Here is a 24,459-nt window from a genome sequence, read left to right as displayed (position 1 = left end):
AACCTGATTCCCCCCATCCCTCGTCTAGACTTGTATAAGTCAAGTTTAGCCTTCTCAGGAGCATCTTTATGGAATTCCATACCCCTACCCCTCCGAAATGCCTCTTCTGTGAAAACGTTTAGGCGCCAGTTTCATTCCCGCTTAATGGGTAAATAGAACACTTTTCATGTCTGATATTTTAGTGCTTTTTACATTTAGTCAAGTTATGTTTGTATTTTGATTTGTTCTTTATGTGTATGTATTGATAATGATATACATGCGAATGATTGGGACAATTCCTCCCCACATTTGTTTTCTCCCTTTTGTTATATTTAGTCAAGTTTTGACTAAATATTTTAACATCGAGGGGGAATCGAAACGAGGGTCGTGGTGTATGTGCGTGTGTCTGTGTGTGTGTGTGTGTAGAGCGATTCAGACCAAACTACTGGACCGATCTTTATTAAATTTGACATGAGAGTTCCTGGGTATAAATGTCTTTGATGACGTCATATCCGGCTTTTTGTGAAAGTTGAGGCGGCACTGTCACGCTCTCATTTTTCAACCAAATTGGTTGAAATTTTGGTCAAGTAATCTTCGATGAAGCCCGGACTTCGGTATTGCATTTCAGCTTGGTGGCTTAAAAATTAATTAATGACTTTGGTCATTAAAAATCTGAAAATTGTAAAAAAAAAATAAAAATGTATAAAACAATCCAAATTTACGTTCATCTTATTCTCCATCATTTTCTGATTCCAAAAACATATAAATATGTTATATTTGGATTAAAAACAAGCTCTGAAAATTAAATATATAAAAATTATTATCAAAATTAAATTGTCGAAATCAATTTAAAAACACTTTCATCTTATTCCTTATCGGTTCCTGATTCCAAAAACATATAGATATGATATGTTTGGATTAAAAACACGCTCAGAAAGTTAAAACAAAGAGAGGTACAGAAAAGCGTGCTATCCTTCTTAGCGCAACTACTACCCCGCTCTTCTTGTCAATTTCACTGCCTTTGCCATGAGCGGTGGACTGACGATGCTACGAGTATACGGTCTTGCTGAAAAATGGCATTGCGTTCAGTTTCATTCTGTGAGTTCGACAGCTACTTGACTAAATATTGTATTTTCGCCTTACGCGACTTGTTATTAGTTGTTTTGGATGTTTATATGCAATGCATTATTGCAACTATGCTGCAATTTCCACACTATATTGTTTTTCCCATTTTTGAATGTGTATACAAAACCATAACCCTTTTCTTATTACTATTTACATTATGTACGTCTGTAAGTAACAATAACCTTGTCAATTTTACTATGTATCTATATTATGTGTGTCTGTATTAAGTGTTTGTATAAGGGACAGGTTGTAAGATTAGGCTTTGCCTAAAACCTCTATCCTTTGGTAATAAAGTTCAGTTTCAGTTTCTCTCTCTCTCTCTCTCTCTCTCTCTCTCTCTCTCTCTCTCTCTCTCTCTCTCTCTCTCTCTCTCTCTCCCTCTCTCTTTCTCCCTCTCTCTCTCTCTCCCTCTCCCTCTTGACTCTCTCTCCCTCTCTCTCTTGACTCTCTCTCTCTCCCTCTCTCTCCCTCTCTCTCTTGACTCTCTCTCTCTCTCTATTTCTCTGTCTCTCTCTCTCTCTCTCTCTCTCTCTCTCTCTCTCTCTCTCTCTCTCTCTCTCTCTCTCTCTCTCTCTCTCTCTCTCTCTCTCTGTGTGTGATGTGAAAGACCTTAAGTAGTGTCAGTCACGAAGCTGGGTATCTACCCATATATTTCTTAGTGAAAATGTGTTTTGAAGACACCACTATAAGCTGTAGGCTTGCCGTTGTTTTCGTACTTATAAATGTCAATTTTACGAACATGTGAACAGATATAAAACCTTAATTTAACCTAAGCGACAAGGCAGATTACAGACACCACTTTAAGCATAAATGTCAATTTTACGAACATGTGAACAGAAATAAAACCTTATTTTAACCCAAGCAACATGGCAGATTACAGAAACAACTTTAAGCCTTAGCTAGGCTTGTTGTTGTTTTCATGCTTATAAATGTCAATTTTACAAACATGTACACAGAAATAAAACATTAGTTAAACGAAAGAGACATGGTAGGTGACAGACATTTGTTTTATTTTCATTTTATTTTCATTTTTTTTAATCTTGGTTGCATGCAGGCTGCTACAAGCCTTATTCTTTTTTTTTTTTTTTTTTTTTTTTTTTTATAAAAGGCGGGGTACATCCTTCTTCATAGGTCTTTTTCTTTTCTTAATCAAATTCTTACATTTTCAATTCCGTAATAAGTGAATAGATATCCTGTTACCTTTTAAAAAACACAACAAAAATAACACAATCTCAACAGACATAAAAGGGGTGCTCGTGTTGCAGGACAGACGGAGCTCCGGTAATGTTCCTCTTTGATTTTGGGGACGGCAAGACACAGGAGTTGACAGGGGTCAATGGCGTCGCCAAGACAACACATCTCTACACTGCGGGTAAGACGGCTTGTGTGTGGTTTCTGAATCTATCAAGTTGTGAGCGTAGTATCTGCTAAAAACGGGTAAAACTGCTTGATTGTATTTTCTGAAGCTTTTAACACTTTCTACCCCACCTATGTTGACCAAGTTTTTTTTGCCAAGACCAGCTGTGCTGCAGCAGGTCACTCAGAATTGTAGTAACTGTGTATCAACATGCTGGAATGCAGGCATTAGATCAACGTTACAGGAAGCGACTGAACCTAACAGTCTGAGCAGATATATCCGTAACTGGTCAGATAGAGCCATATGAGTGGGTACCTGGGAGACAATGAGTTAAGTCGTGAGAGAAGTATCTGTACTGTGTCATCGAGTGAGCACGATCTTCTAATATGCATCTGGCTCAGAAAAACATCACGTGACTACCAGTTTCCATGATGGTAGAATACATGTGAAAGTTTGGGTGGAGAACGAACACCGTTCACCCTTAAATTCATCGGCATAGCATGCACACTGAAAGATAGAATAACAGAAAGTGTGTATGTGTGCCATGGTTAGCACAATACTTTACAGTGTGTTGCGTTTGAAGACAAAACTGTATGCAACTCTTAACAAGATAATTTTATTTATATCACTTCAGACTCTAGTGTTCCTGCTGACAAGAAAACATCATGCCAATCTTAACCAAGTTTTGAGTGTGTGATTTCAGAGGGCGTGTACAGAGTGGCGGTAACGGCGAGAAACTTGCTGAGCAACATGACGACGCCCCTGGCCCAACCCCTCTACATTCAGGTCCCGGTACAGGGTCCCCTGTTTGAGCCCAACCCTCTGTCAGGGTTCGTACAGAGTCCTTGAACCCTGGAAAACTCCTTGAAAATTGGAAAACCTTTTCCAGGCCTTGAAAAGTGCTTGAAAATAGAGTTTTGTTAAATAGTCATTGAAAAGTACTTGATTTGTCCAAATTGTTGCCCATACATTTTGTCTTATTTAAAAAAAAATGCAACCCCCTTTTTCTTTCTCTCAAATACAGTACACACATTTTGGGAGAATAAAAGATCGAGTGAAAACAAAAGCAGATGAACTAACTATTACTAGTCACCTGTAGTTGCTTCCCTTCCTGGAAGTTGGCAAGGGAAACAACTACGGAATGACTAATAGTTTGCAGACTTGAAAAACTGAAGGTAAGCTTGGTGCTTTGCATTAATTTGAGGAAAATCATGTCCTTGAAAAGCATTTATTTGGTCCTGGAAATGTCCTTGAAAACTCATTGAATTGTATCAGCTCTGCCCTGCAGGAACCCTGCTCTGTTCTGCACACCCTTCGACCAGGAGACAGCGCTCAATGCTGCCCCGCAGCAGGGCTCCAACGTCACCTTCACCTGGAAACTGGACGATGAGACAGAATTCGTCAATGCCAGTAAGTTTGAAGATACAGTGGATTCCCCCCCTCCCCCCCCCTCCCCCTTTGATGACCACAAACCCCATACCCCACCTTCTTTCTCGCCCCGCTCCCCCTCCTTACAATTTATGACTACCTCTTCTAATGCCTTGCCTTTTCAGATTTTTGATTCATAAGGTCTGTAATTTGACAATTTTCTGAAATAACTGTCGTTTTTTAATTCGTTGTAGAATAGTTGCTTTCCCTTGTATTTCCGTGTTTCTCCACAGAAACGCTGAGGGCAGCTACAAGTAACATTGTAGGCTTGCCGCAGTGTTTCCGTGGAAAAAAAAAGGGAAAGCAACTCTTTCATAAAATCTTGACAGAGTTATATCCAAACATAGTCTCTTTACTCCCATTTTAATATTATTGGTGGGGCAGGGGATTGGAAATGTATGTGGTTGGGAATGGGGTGCTTTTGTGTGTATTTAAAATAAAAAGAGTTAATTTACTGATCAATATTTAACATGAGGATAATATACTGCTTCCAGATGGCAGTGTACGTCACAAGTATCGTCAGCCAGGAATAAAAACAGTTGAAGTGACGGCCAGTAACCAGGTGTCGTCTGTCACAAACCTCATCAACGTTGATGTCGTGCAACGCATCCAGAGTGAGTTGGATCCTTGCCCATTTGTACCCGTTTGGATGATTAGAGGACTCCTCAGGGTGGGGAGGTAGGGGTGTGTGTGTTTGTATGTGTATGTGTGTTAAAGAGTGAGAGGGAGAGAGGAAACAATTGGGAATGTATCAGAGCCATGTATCTGTTTGACACCAGAAACATTAGCATTGGCCATTATTTTTACTGAGCATCAATTTGAATTCTGTTTTACATGATAAAGTCCAATTTGTTCATCAACAACAAAACACACAAGTCACCTGAAAGGTCCCCTCCACCCTCGTCAAAGCATTCAGTAAATACTTGACATACAAAAACATACAGTCGGTCTTCTATTCACAGCTGGTTACCCAGGTTTCCTTGTCAGTGCCAGAGAATAATGTTAGCAGCTAGTGTACAAGGTGTGATCACTATGGTGACACAAACTGTGCTGTTTGTGCAGGTGTCAACGTCAGTGCAGAAAGAGTGGTGGCAGCAGGTGAGCAGGGGACGTACGAGGCGCAGGTGTTCCCAAAAGGTACGCACGTCAGCCACTACAACTGGGACCTGAGTCGCACCACCCCCATGGTCAGCAAGCCCCTCCTCACCTACACCTACCCCCACTCCGGCCTCTTCAGGGTCACTGTCACCGCTCACAATTGCCATAGCAACGCCATCTCCGTGCCCATTGAGGTTCGTGTTGTGTCGCCACTGGCGGGTCTTCGCTTTGAGACCAAGGGAGATCACCTGGTCAACGAGTCCATCAAGTTCTCAGTCCTGATCTACCAGGGGGACATGCTCAACTTCACATGGAACTTTGGAGATGGGTCTCCCCCTGTACGCACCAAGGCGAAGGAAGTGTGGCACAAGTTTGACAGGTACGTTGCTTTCTGATGTCTGTATGGGTTTGGTGTTAGTGCACAAGTTTGATTGATATGTATGTCTATATCTACAACCGTGTTTGTTTGTGTTCAAGTACAGAACACTGTGTGTGTGTGTGTGTGTGTGTGTGTGTGTGTGTGTGTGTGTGTGTGTGTGTGTGTGTTAAAGTACAGAATACCACATGTGTTTGTGTTAAGGTACATAACACTGTGTGTTTGTGTGAAAATACAGAACACTGTGTGTGTACCATCCAATGTCTGCAATGTATGTGTTTGTGTTAGTGCAGGGGTGTAACAGTTATCCAACCATCTATACACTAAATTCTGACTGTGCACAGCAGTACAGCAAAATAATGTGTATTCAGCAAGACACCAAACTCAGACTGTACAGGTAGCATACCTGTTTGGTACTGCCTGCTCATGGAATCATACTGCAGACTTTTGCTTTGTGTTTAGACTCAGACTAGCTAGCTGTATGTTGAACAATATGATATACAGTGGAACCCCCCTTTTAAGACCCGTCAATTTCAGACTCCTTCCTTTTTAAGACATTGATTTTGCAGAGTTTCTGTTATTAACTTCTGTAAGATTACCCCCATTTTAAGACACCCTCTTTTTTAAAACTCGATTTTTTAAGATTTTTGGAGGTATTTAAAGGGGGGTTCCACTGTCCCACCTTCACATCAGTTTGACAGATCATGTATGTGCTTCAATTGTGTGGCAGGACTGGAGAGTACATGGTGGAACTGCTGGCAGAGAACCCGCTGAGCAGAGACAGTTTCCAGCAGCGGCTCTTCCTCCTCACGCAGCACTGCAAGCCCCCCACCGTCACCATCGTCGGCGTCACACGCAAACCCTCCACTGTCCTCAAGGTGAGACACTGCACCACTTTCATTCAGCGATCGCTAGCTTTTCAGTATGACAGGGTGACGCAGTAGTCCCCCCTTTCATGGCAGCATTGACGGAGTTGTTAGGGTGGGTATATAGCTCAGTCAGTAGCGCGGCACTGGCTTCAAAACTTGTTGTCGCTATCGGCTTGGGTTCGATCACTAAGTTCGGCAAGGGATTTATTTCCCAGAGTCAACTTTGTGCAGACTCTCCTTGGTGTCTGAAGACCCCCGTGTGCACGCATGTGCACGATAAAGATCCCAAGCTCACAGCGAAAGTTTCAGGGCTTGGAAACAGCAATACGCGCATACAGGAGAAAACAAAAATTGGGTTAAAGCGCCATACTCAGAGCTGCCAACTGCTACGCTTTCGATGTAGCATGCTACGTTTTAAGAGTAATTGCTATGCCAAACTATGGATTGCTATGCTTAAATAAATCATCACAAGCATGCTAACGGTTTCCTCTTTTTGAGAGTCCTGGTGCTCATTTCTGCCTTCCAGTCCGTGTGGCGGTCATAAAATAGGTCATAAAACATTGTCTATACTGAAAGGCAGTACTAAAGATACTCTCTGAAGGGCATGTTATGTTCCTGCAAGATGGCATAAATGAGGATGTGGGAATACATTTTAGAAAATGCTACTCTCAAACACTATTTGCTACGCTGAAAATTCAAACAAAATCTATATTGCTACTCTTGAGGCTTCACCGGGGTTGGCAGGTCTGCGTACTGTATGGCAGCTCACTTTCCCCAGTGAGAAAGCTGCGCGAATTTCCATTGGGGTAACCTCACAGGACTATATGAAATCTTATTCTGTCCTTATCCTTAGTTGTTTCCCTGCTTTGAGCGTCAGTTATTTATAGTAGCTCACGTTTCTGGTACGTCAGTAGAGAGCATACCGGTGAGGTGTGGAGAGCTGTTTGTGAAAGGGTCTCTTAAAACAGAGATTTCACTGTGTTTCTTTTCTATGACTGGTATGGAGAGCTGTTTGTGATAGTCTCTACAAAGAAATTTCACCATGTTTCTTTCTATGACAGGCGTGGAAATGGCAGGCACTGCGTGTGGAGTCCCAGGTGACCTTGAACTGTAGCGTGACGGGGGAGCTGACCTACAAGTGGTGTGTCGACAGGCTGCAGGGGTCAGCGCTCCAGGCAGGGGGGGACGACTGGAGCGGAAAGAGCGAGAGGGTAAGGGTGGAATCGCACCTCCTTCACCACCCACAGCTGTTGTTGCCACCCCACACCCTGTCCCTGGGCCTGCATCTTCTCACCTTACAGGTAAGGCAGGCTTACCTGTTGGTTTTAATTCTCTTTTCGTGGGATGGCAAAGCAGTAGACTGATATTGTTTCCATTAGCACACCTAATGACATCTTCTGGCCTGACAGGTTTAGTCAGTCACTTGCTAGCTTCTGTTTTCATGACATGTCATTGCAATAGTCTGATAGCATTGCCATTTGCACACCTTGCCCCTTGCACTTCATGCTCCTGTTTTCATGGGATGGCAACTTTTTTTGGGGGGGGTTCTATGAGTTTGAACTGTTTGTCTTACATTATTGTCTACCTGTGTTGTACAGGTGTCTATGAACGGGACAGAGATCCCTGTGTACCAGGAGGTGACAGTGAGAGTGCAGGTGATGAAGACTAAGGTGAGGAGCGAGATACGGGGCGGAGTGCTGCGGCGAGTTAGTCGATCCTCCATCCTCCTACTGGACGGAACTGGCTCCTCAGATCCTGACAACAACACCGCTCTTCTCAAGTAAACAAACTTCACTGATACCTGCCATGTGTGCATGGCCCATCATTAAAGGGGGTGTGTGTGGGGGGGGGGTGCTCCAATGTATGTAAAAAGGTTCTTGTACAAGTGTTACCCAATGAAATGTTGTTACCTTGGACGCATTTCCTTGCTGAAAGCGTTCTTGAGGAGTTTGCTGCACTTGTAGTATTTTTGTCACCATGGTGATTTCAGTGTGGCACCATCTTGTATACCTACCATCTGTCTCTATTTCTCTTTTGTCTGTTGTGGCTTCTCACAAGTATACTTGTAGCGTTTTTGTCACCATGTTGATATCAGCATGGCACCATCTTATACCTATCATCTATCGCTATTTCTCTTTTGTGTGCTGTGCTGTGCTGTTATTTGTAGGGTTTTGTCACCTTGAGATTTCAGTGTGACATCACCGTGTTCCTACATTGGAACCCCCCTTTTAAGATCTCCAAACATCTGAGATAATCAGGTCTTTAAAAGGAGGTAAATTTACAGAGGTTCTGAAAAGAAAGTCTGAGAAAACAGGGTTTTAATTAAAATGGTGGGAGTCTTAAAAAGGGGGTTCCACTGTATCATCTGTCTCTATTTCTCTCCTGTCTGTTGTTCACAGCTACACGTGGAGCTGCCATCCCCACAACCGGCCCAAAGAGAGCTGTTTCAACGAAAGCGCACTCAGCATGGACGGGGGTAAACTGGAGGTGAACGGAGCGTGGTTCACTGCGGACGATAGCTTCCTCTTCAAGCTGACGGTGTCTGCCCCCGGCTCCCAGTCAGTTCACGGCTCCCAGTCGGCTCAGGCTTCTCAGCTCGTGCAGCTAATCAACCGGACATCTGTCATTCCGTAAGCTTTTCTTTTTACACTTCTGTGCTTTCAAAATATAATGTTTCATTTAGAAAAGAAAGCTGTCATTTGTTAGATTTTGTTACTCATGCAGCTAGTTGACCGGACATCTGTCATTCTGTAAGCTTTTCTTTTTTGCACTTCTGTGCTTTCCATGTTTGATTTGGAAAAGAGAGCCTTGGTTTTTTTTAGTTTTTTTTTTTAATGCTGCAGCTAATGGAAATTTGTTGTTCCGTAAGCTTTTCTTTTTACACTCCTGTGCTTTCCATGTTTGATTTAGGAAAAAGAGCTTTGATTTGTTAGATTCTTTAAATACTGCAGCTAATGGACCGAACATCTGTCATTCCGTAAGCTTTTCTTTTTACATTTCTGTGCTTTCAATGTTTGGTTTAGAAAAGAGAGCTTTTATTTTTTTAGATTTTGTTACTCATGCAGCTAGTCGACCGGACATCTGTCATTCTGTAAGCTTTTCTTTTTACACCTCTGTGCTTTCAAAATATAATGTTCCGTTTAAAAAAGAAAGCTGTCATTTTTTTTTTTTTTTACTCATGCAGCTAGTCGACCGAACATCTGTTATTCCATAAGCTTTTCTTTTTACAATTCTGGGTTTTAAATATAGTTTTTGTCTTTTAGATTTATTCTTTAATGATGTTGATCAGTACAGTGGTACCTGTGATAAAACACCATTGAGACCAGCCATAAGTGCCCGTACGTTGCAGGTGGCCTGGTATACTTTTGTCAAAATAATAGAGAGAAGGACAATAGAAAGTGTCTTCTCATTGGGGGAGCCTGGTATTAAAGGCACCACTGTATTATCTTTTTAATGTTGCTCTATTTCCATTTCTTTGTGTCTTATATCTGACCTGCATAGACTAGCTCAGTATCATGGTACACAGACTAGTTTTATAGCTTTGGTCTAATGACGAGAGGTATGTTATGTCAGTCACAATAACAACACTACAATGAAGAGAAACACAAATTTCTTCAAGACTCTGTGTGCACTTCAGCAGAAGCATGACACCATTTGAGTGTGAAGCCGCCAAAAGCGGCGTATGGCTGCCTAAATGGTGGGTAAAAACGGTCATACACTTAAAACCCACAAGTGTACGTGGGAGTTTCAGCCCATGAGCGAAGAAGAAGAAGAAAGGTGTGGAGAATACACAAGTGTGCCAGGGGTTAGTGCGTAGACATTTTGATTTTTAAATGTGTCCATTTCAACATTTCATGTTGCAGGTTGATGGTAAGCTGCAAGCAGTGTCGAGATGGCTGGGTCAACTCCAACGACAAAGTGTCTCTCGTGGCTCACTGCGACGGACACGCAGCTTGCAAGAAGCGTCGCCTTGGTTACCGCTGGACGCTGTCGATTGTGCATTGGAATGCCCCCCAGACAGAGGATGTTCACAAGGGTTGTGTCATGGCTGACGGCTCGTCCTACAAATTGCTGAAGCTGGCCACGACAGTTGCAACGGTGACCACTGCCACCCCCTCGCCCCACGCCCAAACCTCCACCACCACTTCTGCCAAAAAGCCGCAGAGCATTCCTGAAGAAGATGTTGACAGCAGCATGGGTGAGTTAATTGATTGCAGAAAACTATTCTGCCTTGCTTTTCTGTGTACAATTGACATCTAGTTCTTACACAGACATTGTGACCACATGTTGAAAAGAGCTTTCTGTCCTAAGCATTGATTCTTTAATCAGCATCTTGACAGAAACATTCTGATACAAGCATTCGGACATTGGTGGTAGTCTACACTTTCTATGTTGATAGTCAACTCTTTTTCCATATAGCTCAGTGTTTTAAATCTTGTGTACTGAATCTTGTAGCAAGATCAGTTCTGATGGAGCATTAACAAAACATGTGTAAATGAACACATTACCCCCCCTTCAATCATCGGGAAGGGAGGGAGGGAAGGGTTAAATTCAATTTGAATTGAACTTTATTTTAGGGAGGGAGGGTGGGAAGGGGGGGGGGGGTGTTCTTAAAAGGGGGGGTTCCACTGTACATGTATCTAATCTGTGAAAAAAAAGTTTCTTTGTGACTTGCACTGTGTGTATATTATGATGTCAGAGAAGCGCTGAGCGGTGTGATAATGTTTGTGGTTTTGTGTTCTCCAGACTCGTCGGGACCCATGGAAGAGTTTATTCCTGTTCTTCCCTGGCAAACTGTGGAGGAGGCAGATGGGCCCCGTGAGTTGTCTTTCCTTGGCTTTGAAACACCATTTTCACTTTTTACTTTCTTGGGAATTGTCATTTAAGTCCTGTAGATACAGCTGAATAATCTGATTTGCTTTTGGTCTTCATCGGCTCATTAATTTTCCTCGAGTGTCCTTTATTGGAATTCCGATGGAATGTAAAAGAGCTTTCATCGATTGTCGAAATCATTCAATCAGCGTATGTTCGTGTTAAACAATTTCTACGTGATCATGCATGCATGTCTTGGGTGAGAATGCAATTCTAAATTCTTAGTAAATGTGATGTATTTTATGCCTGTAACCGCCCGACACTGCATGGGAATTTTCCTTGTTTTTGTAAAGACAGTAAATTTGGAGTCTTGAGTCTTGAAAGTCTATCTGTGGTAGGGCATTAAGCAGACTTGTCTGTTAGTTTCACGCGCAGTGTACATGAGGAGGAACTCAGCAGCTTCCACCTGTTGCTATGTCTTTCATTCACAGCGGCTCCAAGATGTCTGAATGCTTCAGGGCAAACCCCCTTTCAAGGCCTTTAAAAATCTGAGAAATTCAGGTCTTAAGAAGGCGGGAGTCTTAAAATGGGGCTAAATTTGCAGACGTTATAATTATACAGAAAATCTCTAGGGAAAAAAGTGAAGGAGTCTTAAATTGGGATGGGGGGGGGGGGGGGAGGTGAGTGTCTTTAAAGGGGGGGTTCCAGTGTATATATTTGTATGTGTGTTACAGGTAGCAGAACAGAGACGTCGCGTCGCGGCCAGTCACCTCGCACATCAGGAGGACGAGTACGCGGTGAGTGCTTTCTTGCTGGCTACCATCATTATCAAGGCCCATACACACAGCTCAATAATCTTATTTACTTTTGGTCTTTGATGGCACATTGTCATCCAATGTCATTTATTCGACAACAATGGAGTCTTCAAAGGCACGTACAGTACTTTAAGATGAAGCATATTTTTCAGTTCATGGAAGTCTTTTAGGCTCAATGCTTCTGACTCAAGTATTTCAGTTATGTTCTTCAAACAGTTCTTCCACCAAGAGTTTTGTAGTTGTTTTGTTGGCATGTGTGCTCACTATCACAAAAAAAAGAGAAAACATATAAATCCTTGACACTTATCAACGCTGAAGGGAAGTGACCCCTGTTCATTGTTGAAGTAAGATTACTCTTGATCACTTTTGAAGGGAGGTAACTCCTGATCAATGTTGAAGGTAGGTAACCCTTGATCACGGTCGAAGGGAGGTAACCCCTGATCACTGTTGAAGGAAGTTAACCCCTGGTTACTTTTGGAGGGATGTAACTCCTGAACCCTGTTGAAGGGACGTAACCCCTGATGTCTGTTGAAGGGAGGTAACCCCTGATTTCCTGTAGAAGGGAGGTAACTCATGATCCTTGTTGAAAGGGGAGGGACCTCAAAATGAATGTTACCTATAACCATTCTTGAAGGGAAGCAAGCTTTAATCACGGTTGAATGAAGGCAATTGCTGATAATTTTTTTCAGAGAAGTAAGCTCTGATCACCGTTGAAGGGAGATAACCAATGATCACTTATGATAAAATAAGCCCTGGTAACTATTGAAGGGAGATAACCTACTGCCATCATCACAGTGGATGGGCTTGTCCTTGGCCAAAATGTTGATGGCCTCTAAGTCTGATGCAACAGTTGTCGGCATCTGATGCTGATGATATTCAGATAACACCAGCCGTACACCGCACAGCCCCGTAAAATCACTCTGGAAACTTGCAAAGCTGGTGCCTTCGTTATACAGTGGAACCCCTCTTTAAAAATCCTAAAAACTGAGTACATCAGGTCTTGAAAGGGAGGGAGTCTTAAAATGGAGGTAAATTTACAGGAGTCTTAAAATGGAGGTAAATTTACAGAGTGTATGAACAGAGAATCAGAAAAAAGTAGGTTTTAAAAAGAAGGAAGTCTTAAATGGGCGGGGAAGGGGGGGGGGGTGTCTTAAAAGGGAGGTTCCACTGTATGCTGATGATGATAAAATCGTTTATTTAACGTCACTCTGTAAATACATTGGCGACATTTGTCTTAGATTAAAAACATACATTGGCGCATGCACAAACTTTCCCTTTATGTACAGTGGTTCACCACCCTCCCACCCCCGGTGGATGATTTGGCACCATTATAATCAGTTTGAAAGGATCTATATGCTGGAGGCTGCTTATTCTCACATGCCGTGTCAATTTCACAAATTTGAATGGTGTTGTGTTACTCACAGGAAGAAAGCAATGCATGGCTGTTCCAAATTGCCAATCTCCTTCAGCCGCATTACGCTGCAAAGCAATTGATTGTTAACATTTTGGTATTATAAATGCCACAGTAGTTCACAGTTACAGATTCATTTCAGAATTGAAAAGAACGGAACCTCTAGGCTTTAAAGGCGAACATTGGCAGGAATTTTTCTCCTGGAGAGACCTAAACTTGAACCCGTTGTATCAGGGCTTGGTCGATTGATACATAAACATTTCGCTGGTACCAGACACACACCGTCCTGAGAAAGGGGGAGCTAACAACCGTCCTGAGAAAGAAAGGGGAGATAACTATGTCTCTCCCTTCCTTTTTAAATTTAGTCAAGTTTTGAATAAATGTTTTAAGCATAGAGGGGGAATCAAGACGAGGGTCGTGGTGTATGTGTGTGTGTCGGTGTGTGTGTGTGTGTGTAGAGCAATTCAGAGTAAACTACTGGACCAATCCGTATGAAATCTTTCATGAGAGTTCCTGGGTATGATATCCCCAGATGGTTTTTTTCATTTTTTCGATAAATACCTTTGATGACGTCATATCCGGCATTTTGTAAAAGTTGAGGCGGAACTGTCACACCCTCATTTTTCAATAAAATTGATTGAAATTTTGGCAAAGCAATCTTCGACGAAGGCCGAACTTTGGTATTGCATTTCAGCTTGGAGGCTTAAAATTTAATTAATGACTTTGGTCATTAAAAATCTGAAAATTGTAATTAAAATTAATTTTTTATAAAACGATCCAAAATTACGTTTATCGTATTCATCATTTTCTGATTCCAGAAACATATAATTATGTTATATTCGGATTAAAAACAAGCTCTGAAATTTAAAAATATAAAAATTATGATTAAAATTAAATTTCCGAAATCGATTTAAAAACAATTTCATCTTATTCCTTGTCTGTTCCTTATTCCAAAAACATATAGATATGATATGTTTGGATTAAAAACACGTTCAGAGAGTTAAAAAGAATAGAGATATAAAAAAGCGGGCTATCCTCGGCGCAACCGCTACCGCGCTTTTTTGTATTGTTAATTTCACTGCCTTTGCCACGAGCGGTGGACAGACGATGCTACGAGTGTACGGTCTTGCGGAAAAAATGCTTTGCGTTCAGTTTCATTCTGTGAGTTCGACTCAGCTTGACTAAATGTTGTATTTTCGCCTTACGCGACTTGTTCTCTCTCTGTTGGCAGCGTGTAATGCAGCTGGTTAAAAATTAGAGTATTTTGTAAAGTGTGTACCAAAAGTTTGTCATGAGCTGCTTTAGGGGCTGTTTAGGGTGTGGGTTGGTTTGATATTTCCTCTTTGCAGATCAAATCTGTATTCATTTTTGATGTCTTATTTTGTGAAAAGAAACATTCTTGTCATTTATTTATGTATAACTAATAACCGTCTCAGTTTAGCATTGGGAAAAATGTGTCGTAAGGAACAAACTGTCCATATAAGTACAGTAACCATGAACATAGTCAAAATTTTACAGAAACATAAAGGAAGTGCATCCACATTTTCAAGTAAGCAGCACGTATTTGCTCGGACGAAATGTAAAAAGAAAGGGGGAAAGCCAGTGTCAAGATGCACCATTCTAATTCAATTAGCTGCCACGGCTCAGTTTTGGTGGGCCACTGGGCCCAGTTTGGGTGGGCCACTGGGTCCAGTTTGGGTGGGCCACTGGGTGGGCCACTGGGCCCAGTTTGGGTGGGCCACTGGGCCCAGTTTGGGTGCGCCACTGGGCCCAGTTTCGGTGGGCCACTGGGCCCAGTTTCGGTGGGCCACTGGGCCCAGTTTCGGTGGGCCACTGTGGATTGTTTAGGTATCATCTGTCTGAGTCTCTGATAACGCAGGGGGCAAGTGGAGGTCTCTCCAGGAGAGCAATTCCTCCCCATGTTCGCCTTTAATGAGCCTGTTACTGAAAATGTTTGCTTTTCCTCTCAAATTGAAAATTGTCACCTTTAGTTGTCAACTATCTTAAAACAAAATTTTTTTAAAAATTCTTGTTCGGTTAGACTAAAGAATTGTTTTTCTGAGTAAAAACAGTGTGGTTTTGTGGGTTTTTTTCTCTCTGTAAACGCCTAACTTTAAAAAAAAAAGACAAGCAATTAAAACTCAGTGGGTCAGTCGGCAAAGTTTGATCTCTAAACAACGAAGTAACTGTGGTAATCTGTTTATATCACCACAGTGTACTGAGAGTGTGGAGAATACCACCGCCAACACTTTACTGAGAGTCGGGAGAAAACTCTAAATGAATTCCTGCAGTTTATCTCCTACAGCAACAGCGCCCTTTGCTTTACACTCAAATCAAGATATTTCTGGATGTTTGCCTATTGACACATTCCCACTTTCCACAAGAAGTGTATTCACAGAACGGGTGGAGAAAAACTGTATCTGTTTCGTGACATCCATTATCAATATTCAGCGCGTGCTTGCAGGCTTGGAGAGTAAATATAAGGCCCTCAATTGAGTGTGTTTGCTTTGCATTCTGATTAAGCTTGTTACAGTCTCTGTGGGTGTATTTAAACGCTGTGCTGACGGCTGAACTGAAATTTTAGGATTCGTAAATGCAGAGTGGTGTAGAGCTCCCTGTAATCTTGTAGTAGTCTGTAGTTGTCATTCCTGGTTTGTCCTCGTGTCTCCCTCCCTCTGCTGCATCTGTGTGTGTGTGTGTGTGTGTGTGTTTTAGTCTCTGTCACTCCCACTGTTTTACACATTATTCAGACACACATATTGACAGACAGATCAACACACTACAGACAGATCAACACACTACAGACAGATCAGATAAAAAAAAAACCACACACACACACACATACACACAAAAACACATGCATGTACACACGCACACAGACACTGACACACACATTCCACCATGCACCTCTCTGATGCACAACATGCAGCGGAACCCATCTTTTAAGATCTCCAACTGGGCGGGGATGTAGCTCAGTCGGTAGCGCGCTGGATTTGTATCCAGTTGGCCGCTGTCAGCGTGAGTTCGTCCCCACGTTCGGCGAGAGATTTATTTCTCAAAGTCAACTTTGTGTGCAGACTCTCCTCGGTGTCCGAACACCCCCCGTGTGTACCCGTAAGCACAAGACCAAGTGAACACGAAAAAGATCCTGTAATCCATGTCGGAGTTCGGTGGGTTATAGAAACACGAAAATACCCAGCATGCTTCCTCCGAAAACGGCGTATGGCTGCCTAAATGGCGGGGTAAAAAACGGTCATACACGTAAAATTCCACTCGTGCAAAAAACACGAGTGTACGTGGGAGTTTCAGCCCACGAACGCAGAAGAAGAAGAAGATCTCCCACAAATCTGAGAAAACCAGGTTTTAAAAAAAGAGGGAGTCAAAATGGGGTTAAATCTACAGAAGTTAATTATGAACAGAAAACTTGAGAAAACAAGGTATTTTTTTAGGAAGGGAATCTTAAATTAGGGGGTCTTGAAAGGTGTGTTTTACTGTATAACAATTCAGCTGTGGAGATTGAAAGAGAAGGTACACTGATTATTTCAAGTCCAGCTGCATTGCCGACAGTAGAGTTTTTTTCCTGGTGTGTTAATAAAAGTGTGGAAGACAATTGTTTGCTACTCACCCCCTCAAGCATTCCCACAATATTATCTTGTTGGTTTTTAAAACTCATTACTTCATGAATTAGTTGAAATAAAAAAAATGGTGGTTCCGCAAAAGCATGCATTTACGAAGGCACGGGGCAGTTGTTGTTGTGTTTTTTTTCTCAAAAAACAAGAATCAGGCAATTTAGAACCAATAAGGGCCCAAGAAGTCTGATAAGGAAGAGCCAATTAGAACACCAGTCCATGTCACATGTCGCATGTAATTAGCTAAGTGTCCCTTTGTAGTTTCAGACCACACTAGACACAGCATACTTTCATATGCTAAAATGTCACAGTTTGTTGTTGTTGTTGTTGTTTTTGTTGTTTTTGTTGTTTTGTTTTGTAAGCTATGTATTTTTTCCTTTTGTCCCACAGACAGCATAAATGATTGTTGCATCTTGTGTGTGCAGACTTTTACTCGGTGCCAGAGGAGGGTAGCAGTGACACCAGGCCAATAGGACTGGGTATTCCTCTGGACATTGGGGAGGGCACTCTGGACGTAGGCTCTGGACCGAGGAGAAACATGGGTAAGTTGCCCCTGATTTATCATTTGATGACATGACACAAAAAACTCAAAAATAACACACACACACACACACACACACACACACACACACACACACACACACACACACACACACACACACACACACACACACACACACACACACAAAACATATGATAAAGGTGTGACAGGGTGACGCAGTAGTCCCCCTTTCAGAGCAGCGTCTCGGTAGAGTTGTCTGCTGGACTTGAGCACTGAGCTATTTATGTCGCAATTATTCAGTGCATGCCCGTGAGATACCTGTATGGTCAGATAGAGAATAGCAGTTTTTCTGTATTTGAAGAAACAATTCGTTTTAACATGGTATCACACAACAAGCCATGTTGTATTCTGTTTATCCTATATTCTGTCTCAATTTCCCAGGGTCTAAGTGTCCAAATTGAAAACGCGTCTTCTTGCGTTGAACCTCATTTTCTTCAAAGCCTCATGAAGTTTTTGAGATCAAAAGGAAATGGGGAGCCACAATAGGAATTATAGTGTCACAAGTACGTTCTGAAAATTCTTCCAAAGGAAACGGCAAATGCAAAAGTGTTTCGAGAATGAAGTTTGTCTCTCACTGTGGCTTTGTCATGATGAGCCATGGAAAATTAGGTTCCTGCAAGACTGAAGGTTGAACCTGATCGCATTTACAAGATATACACACGTTTGTATTTATTACATGGGTGGTCTTAAAAAAAGGCTCACTTCTGTTGACGGCCTTTGCCCCCAAAAGTACATGTGGTTTGATAAGTATACCTGGTTACAAACATTTTCACAATCATTTTCAGTTTTGATGAAGGGGCTCCAGACATAATGATAACAATTTCTCATGCCAGTTTCCTTATTTTTGTTCCAGGCATGTTTCCCAAACCACAGGAACGGAAAACATCCCCTGGTGAGATCATGCATTTGTTTGTTTGTTTGTCTGTCTATCTGCATTCATGTGTGTGTGTGTGTGTGTGTGGATGTGTGTGTGGATGTGTGTATGTGTGTGTGTGTGTGTGTTCTTAAGTCATGAAAGAGTGCTTTAGTGTCTCTACTTTTAAACAGGTAGGCTTTTGTGTTATGAGGGGACAAGGGGAGAAGTAAGGTTGGGGGGGGGGGGGGGGGCGGGGTGCTAGGGAGGGGAGTTGGAGTTGGAGTGGTGTTGTAGGGGGGGGGGGGGGGGGGGTATATTATCTTACATCCAAGCTGTTCATTCTCTTCAGGAAGAATGTTAAAAAGGGCAACTGATAAGAACTTTTAGAGAGAATTTTAAACTAATGAGGCAGAGCGCTATTTCAAGATCTAAGAAGAAAAAAAAAAGGGATGTCCGTGCTCTACGTGCAATAGAGTAAGTGAGACTTAAGCGGAAGCAATGAATGAGAGGATGAGAGTCCCTTGTTCGTTTCAATGCTTGTTATTCTCTCAGGGGCCAGGAGAATGGTTCCGACTAACTCTCACTTACTCTATTGCACATTGTGTATGCATTAAGAGTGTTTACTTCTCTTCGTTTCCCAGAGTATTCACAGAGCAAAGTTACCAAAACAGAAAAAACAAGAAATTCCTCCGATAGGAAAAACACCCCCGTTGGTCACAGGGAAATAACCATTCTCACTGCTCAGGATTGAGCAATTTAGAGCTTATCTCTAAGCCCTTTTGAACTGTTCTGGCTTCTCAAAGGAAGGCCAGTACATACAAATACACAAAAGCCGCCAGACCACATCACAAACAGAACTGAACAATCCATAGGTGTTGCCCACATAGAGAGAGAGACACACACACACACAGACACACAAACACAGAGAAGCCGTATATATAGAGAGATAGATGACAGTGTATTTTTCGCGTGGCTATAAATTGATTCGACCTTTGCACTTTTACAGTGAGGATAATTTACGGGTCCAATTTACGTTCTGGACACTGCGGTGACCTTCTAAAAATAGTAACAGAACGCCGGGAATATCCGAAGATGCCCCCTCATAATAGTAAGTGCACCATACGAAGGAAGGGAGGTAAACGCTGAAAACATGGAGAAGATAAGGAAGAGTTATGCCGTAGTTGATCCCCCCAAAAAACCAAAATCCACCAATAACTCCCTAACCGTGTGTTTGACTGGTCCCAATTTTTGTAAGGACCGTCTCAGGAATGTATAGAACCTGTTCACCAAGTTTGGTGACGATCGGTCCGTTCATTCTTGAGATCTACTTGCGAACACAAACAAACACACAAACAAACACACAAACAAACACACAAACAAACAAAAACATCGAGTGAAACCTATACACACCCCTATACCGGGGGTGTAAAAACATGCCTTTTGCATTCAGTGATAATTGCACAAACATGAAAACCAAAATCAATAATTTAATCTCAGACTAAAAACAAGAATTGTAGGTTAATTGAACGTTTATTATTGACAAAACAAAACATTTACATTTACTAGAGGTCGACCCAGTGGTACTGGTAAATGTAACGTTTTGTTTTGTCAATAATAAACAATGTTCCAATAACCTACAATTCTTGTTTTTTGAGTCTGAATTTTTTAACGTTAGCAGTCTGTTTTGGATTTTTAATCTCAGACATTTTTCTCTTTCTTCTCCAGAAAGCTGCCCAGAGAGTGATCCTTTCTGTGTGATGATGGAGATGATTCCAACCCTACCCCCGCATATCAGCGAGCGGTCCAACACCCCGATAAACTTGAGGGGGGATAACACAGCATCCCTACCTGACGGTCCCTCCCTAGTGCTGACACCTGGAACACTCTCTCAGAACAGAACCTACCTGGTTCAAGTCACCGTCATTGACCCAGGTGAGTGTTGTTTGCTTCACTGTCTGAATTCGTGTGTGTGTGTGTGTGTGTGTGTGTGTGTGTGTTAAATGTCAAATAACCTCCATGTTATCTTGTGTGGTACCACCTACAACCCCCCCCCCCCCTCCCAGTTTGTAAGGTTGGGTTCTTTGTTGTTGACTCCCTTCCATGCTGGTTTCTCTACTGTTGACCCCTTCCATGTTGGGTTCTTTATTGTTGACCCCAATTCCTGATGGGTTCTCTGGTTTTGACCCACTTTCATGTTCTTTTCTCTGGTTTTAACCCCTTCCATGCTGGGTTCGCTCTAGTCGAACCCTACACCCTTCCATCCTGTTTTTCACAGCCAACCAGGGTTCCCTTGCGATGACCCCTTTTCCCTGGGTGCAGGTCAGTGTTGTTTGCAGGGTGGCGATACCCATGAAATTCAGGCAGCTTGCAGAGCTTATCTTTTGTGTTTTGCACGACACAGGGCGAAGCAGACAATGGGGATCAAAGCAGTGCTCTGTTGCAGCCAATGGAAAAAGTGTTGTCCTCTTTTGCCATGTCACGTTTCTGGTCCTCCCAGACCTCCCCCCTCCCCACCCCACTACTATGCCTCCTCCCATCCCCCCCCCCCCCCTCTTGTCCTATCCTCTTTTTCTCATTTCCTTGTCTGCGATGTGTGTTTCATCAATTGTGACATAAAGGTATTATGCCTGATCAGATTGGAATATCTGTGCTCACAACCACAAACAAAACAACTTAACAACCAAACAAGCATACAGAAAAAAACCGTTATGTGGTGATCTCAGAGCACTGAATGCTGTAATAAAGCTGTGTTAAGACTTCTGCACAACTTGATCTGGTACAGAATGGTTCTGAATTATAACCAACTTTTGGAGAGCTTTTCTTTTGAACAGAAATGGACAGAGAAATCAAATGCAAAAGAAGGCAACTATTTTGCAGAATATGCTCCAATATGTGTGAAATCCAAGTTTTAGAGACGGTTATGTAAGAACACCAGCTGTTATTTGCAACAGAAGGTTTCTAGTTAGCAATGATCAATTTACACCCCCACGTGTAGCCTTAATGACATTTCGTCTCATTATTTAGTAGTATTTGCTCAAACAAAACACACAGCAGGCTGGGCCCGGGTCTAAACAAAATTGTGCACCTGGGTTGTTGCGCACGAGAAAATTACCAACTGAATGGGAGCTGGCTCCCACCCGGTTGATAACTTTCTCGTGCACCCCAGCATAGAAGCCCGATGGCGTCAAGACCGTTTTAAAGACACAGACAAGGACAGCTTTTCCGAGGGCCAGTCTGAACGTTTTGGGTTATCCTGGGCTGTGGGTGTGAGGAGTCGTCAGATCGTCTAAGTTTGCTCAGAGTACACACACAGTCATTCTGCGTGTGGTACGTATATGCTAACAACACACACACACACACACGCACACACACACACACACACACACACACACACACACACACACACACACAGTCAGACACACACACACACACACACACACACACACATATTGATAGGCAGCTCATCAAGCCGTATTACGAAATGGTTCTTTTCGTTGCATCCCATACTCTGTAAGATAATGAACGGCGGGATGTCCCTGCACGCACGGCACAGCCAGTAGCGGACCCCGCACTGTTTGCTCTCGCCAACCTCCCCGCGGGCAGCAAGGCAGGCAGAGCAAGCAGGGAGCGTGTAGCATTTAATAGCGGGGCCTGCCTGCAAATAGCCGTGCCCTAGGAACAATCCCGCTGATTGACTGGCGGCCCACTGAGGCGCTGGGAGCGCCGGCACCAGTCCACACAACGCCAGGTCCCCTAGGGGGCTGACCGCGCTCCCTCGAGGCCTTCCCAGCTCGTATGCGTGTTGCTCCGGAACCACGGTCGCTTTGCCCGTTAGCGAGCTGAGGTGAGGTCAGTGTCGTCTGCCTCAGTGCCGCTGGGTAGGGAAGGGGAGAAGACTCGTGTGTGAGGAAGGTGATGCTGAGTGGTGGCGTGGCGCTGTTGGTTCAGCCAGGCACCGTGCAGATCTCACACAGATACCAGAGAACACACACACAGACTGGAGATCAGACAAGTCTCTGCTTCAGTGTCTGCTGCTGAACGTGGGTGCGGTGTCGGCTTGCCTGGCTGTCTTGCCCGCACGGTGCCGCGTTTCACGGTGTTCCAGTGCTCTCCCCTCGTCACTGAGTGCGGCGGTATGACGTAGCGACGTGCCGGATGCCGCAGGATGATCTTGTTGACCACCTGATTGAAGGGAAGAGGCCGCCAGCCGTCTGTCGTGCCTTTCTGTCTCTCCTTTGAACCCTCCTCCTTAGAACTGTCTATCCCTCCTCCTTCACGCCCCCCTTTAGTCCCGCCAACTCCTGCTGAGAAGTCCCATGAAAGCTGGAAGACGCTGTCTAGAGTATAGTATGCTTTGATACAGTTTTGGTCTAGGGTTTCCATTTAGAGTGAAATCCCATGAAAGCAGGAAGACACTGTCTATAGTACAGTATGCTTTACTACATTGTTAGTTGGTTTCCATTAAGAGTAAAGTCCAATGGAAGCAGGAAGCACGCTGTCTAAAGTACAGTATACTTTTAGACCTTTGGATCAATGTGGTCGCTGTTTTCGAGAGGGTTGCGGACGGAAGACTAAGGCGCTCTGGGAGATCAAGTCTCTTGACCCATTCACCAGGATACTGGTCCTGGTGACGTTTTCGCGATGGCGATGCGAGTCTGTAATTAGTGTGGTGAAATATGCCTCCTTTTGGGGGGTAGAATTAAATACACATAATATCTGTGGTCGCATCAAAACTGCAGCCGAATTATTTTGACAGCACCAACACCTCTCTCATAAGTTTTTGAGGAAGAATTCTCACAACTTAATTAGCTCGGCCCTCATAATGCCAAAGTTTGGAGTGCCTGCTAAGCGTCCTTGCGGAAGACTTGCACTCAGGAGCTTTGGGACAAATCGACATGCTGTTGGCAGGCAATGAATGCCAGGGACGGGGGAAGGTGGGGGAGGGGGGGGGTGACTGCCCATCCACTCAATAAGCAGAGATCAACTGTATCGCCGGAATGGGGGGGGGGGGGGGTGGGAGGAGGAGGAGGGGTTGGGAGGGGGGCTTGTTTCTCCCAGTCTGGCGGTGGCTGGTCCCCCCAGATTAGATTGTCTCCACCTTCTCTGTGTGGCCCGGGCAATCACATGATGATAAGTGATTGGCATTGATTGCTGCTAAGCGCATTCCATGACTTGCCCCCTCCCCCTCCCCCTCCCCCCCCCTCTCCCACCTTCCAGCGTCCTTTCTTTCAGTCTTTTTTTTTTGTTGTCCCTGTGGCTTCCCCGCGCTCTTGTTCTTGGGGCTGGGACACGCTCGCTGTTAGCCCCGCTCATGGCGAAACAGACGCTTTGTATGCTGAAATAACAAGTCGGCATTGATCTGCAAGTGCTGCTTCATTTCATTTATTAGCAACTTGAGGATGAGAGAATGGAAGGTTGCATGCCCCCCCCCCCCCCCCCCCTCCCCAACCTCTTTTTCCCTTCCAATATTGTCACAAAAGATCTGTAAAATCATCTGAGAGGGACGATGGAACTCGTGATTCTGACAAAAGCAGAACTTGAGTCTTGAGTCTTCACATGGATGACAAAGAGGAAGATACAGAGCTGCCTGCAATGCTACCGACCTTCTTTTTATCTGATATTTCTCTTTTGGTTTAAACTGTTTTATTCAACGTTTGTGCATTATTTACAAAAAAAACGCATATAGAGTAAACAACAACAAGCATAATGCTTATAGTGGTGTTTACAGTTTTCTAGAAAAATACATATAAATGGCGGCTATTGTACAGTTTAAATGAAAAGCAAGCAAACATGAAAAGAAAATTGAATGAAAATTGTACATCAAAACAAAAATCCGTCGTTTAAGAATACATATATAATATTTATGGTATTAGCGAGTAAGAGATAGAGAGGGGGAGAGGGAGGGAGGGAGGGGGAGAGTGAGAAAGAGGGGGAGAGTGAGAGAGAGAGAGAGAGAGAGAGAGAGAGAGAGAGAGAGATTTCTCTTTTCTTGTTTCTCTGTTGGTGTGTGTGTGTGTGTGTGTGTGTGTGTGTGTGTGTGTGTGTGTGTGTGTGTGTGTGAGTGTTTGGTTGGCTAGTTTTGGATGTTATTGTTGCACGGCCGGGTTGGGATTGTTTTGTCATTGTTGCTGTAACAAACAGT

General features: G+C 43.3%; 1 protein-coding gene across 1 annotated transcript in view; it reads left to right on the top strand.

Moving 5' to 3' along the window:
- The window catches only part of LOC138983079 (polycystin-1-like), a 97,923-nt gene extending 79,029 nt beyond the window's left edge, over window positions 1–18,894 (top strand). Inside the window, exons 14-28 of the mRNA XM_070356485.1 lie at window positions 2,370–2,476; window positions 3,165–3,291; window positions 3,750–3,871; window positions 4,384–4,503; window positions 4,952–5,366; window positions 6,094–6,241; window positions 7,294–7,533; window positions 7,831–8,012; window positions 8,632–8,862; window positions 10,096–10,430; window positions 10,979–11,050; window positions 11,779–11,841; window positions 17,325–17,441; window positions 18,315–18,369; window positions 18,870–18,894. Of these exons, the coding sequence (XP_070212586.1) occupies window positions 2,370–2,476; window positions 3,165–3,291; window positions 3,750–3,871; window positions 4,384–4,503; window positions 4,952–5,366; window positions 6,094–6,241; window positions 7,294–7,533; window positions 7,831–8,012; window positions 8,632–8,862; window positions 10,096–10,430; window positions 10,979–11,050; window positions 11,779–11,841; window positions 17,325–17,441; window positions 18,315–18,369; window positions 18,870–18,894 (2,359 nt within the window). The remainder of the gene's footprint in view (window positions 1–2,369; window positions 2,477–3,164; window positions 3,292–3,749; window positions 3,872–4,383; window positions 4,504–4,951; window positions 5,367–6,093; window positions 6,242–7,293; window positions 7,534–7,830; window positions 8,013–8,631; window positions 8,863–10,095; window positions 10,431–10,978; window positions 11,051–11,778; window positions 11,842–17,324; window positions 17,442–18,314; window positions 18,370–18,869) is intronic.
- Window positions 18,895–24,459: the final 5,565 nt, after the last annotated feature.

Source organism: Littorina saxatilis, linkage group LG12, assembly GCF_037325665.1.
Source record: "Littorina saxatilis isolate snail1 linkage group LG12, US_GU_Lsax_2.0, whole genome shotgun sequence".
NCBI classification, from domain to species: domain Eukaryota; kingdom Metazoa; phylum Mollusca; class Gastropoda; order Littorinimorpha; family Littorinidae; genus Littorina; species Littorina saxatilis.
Note: the sequence above shows the minus strand (reverse complement) of the source record. Positions and strands in the feature narration are given on the sequence as shown.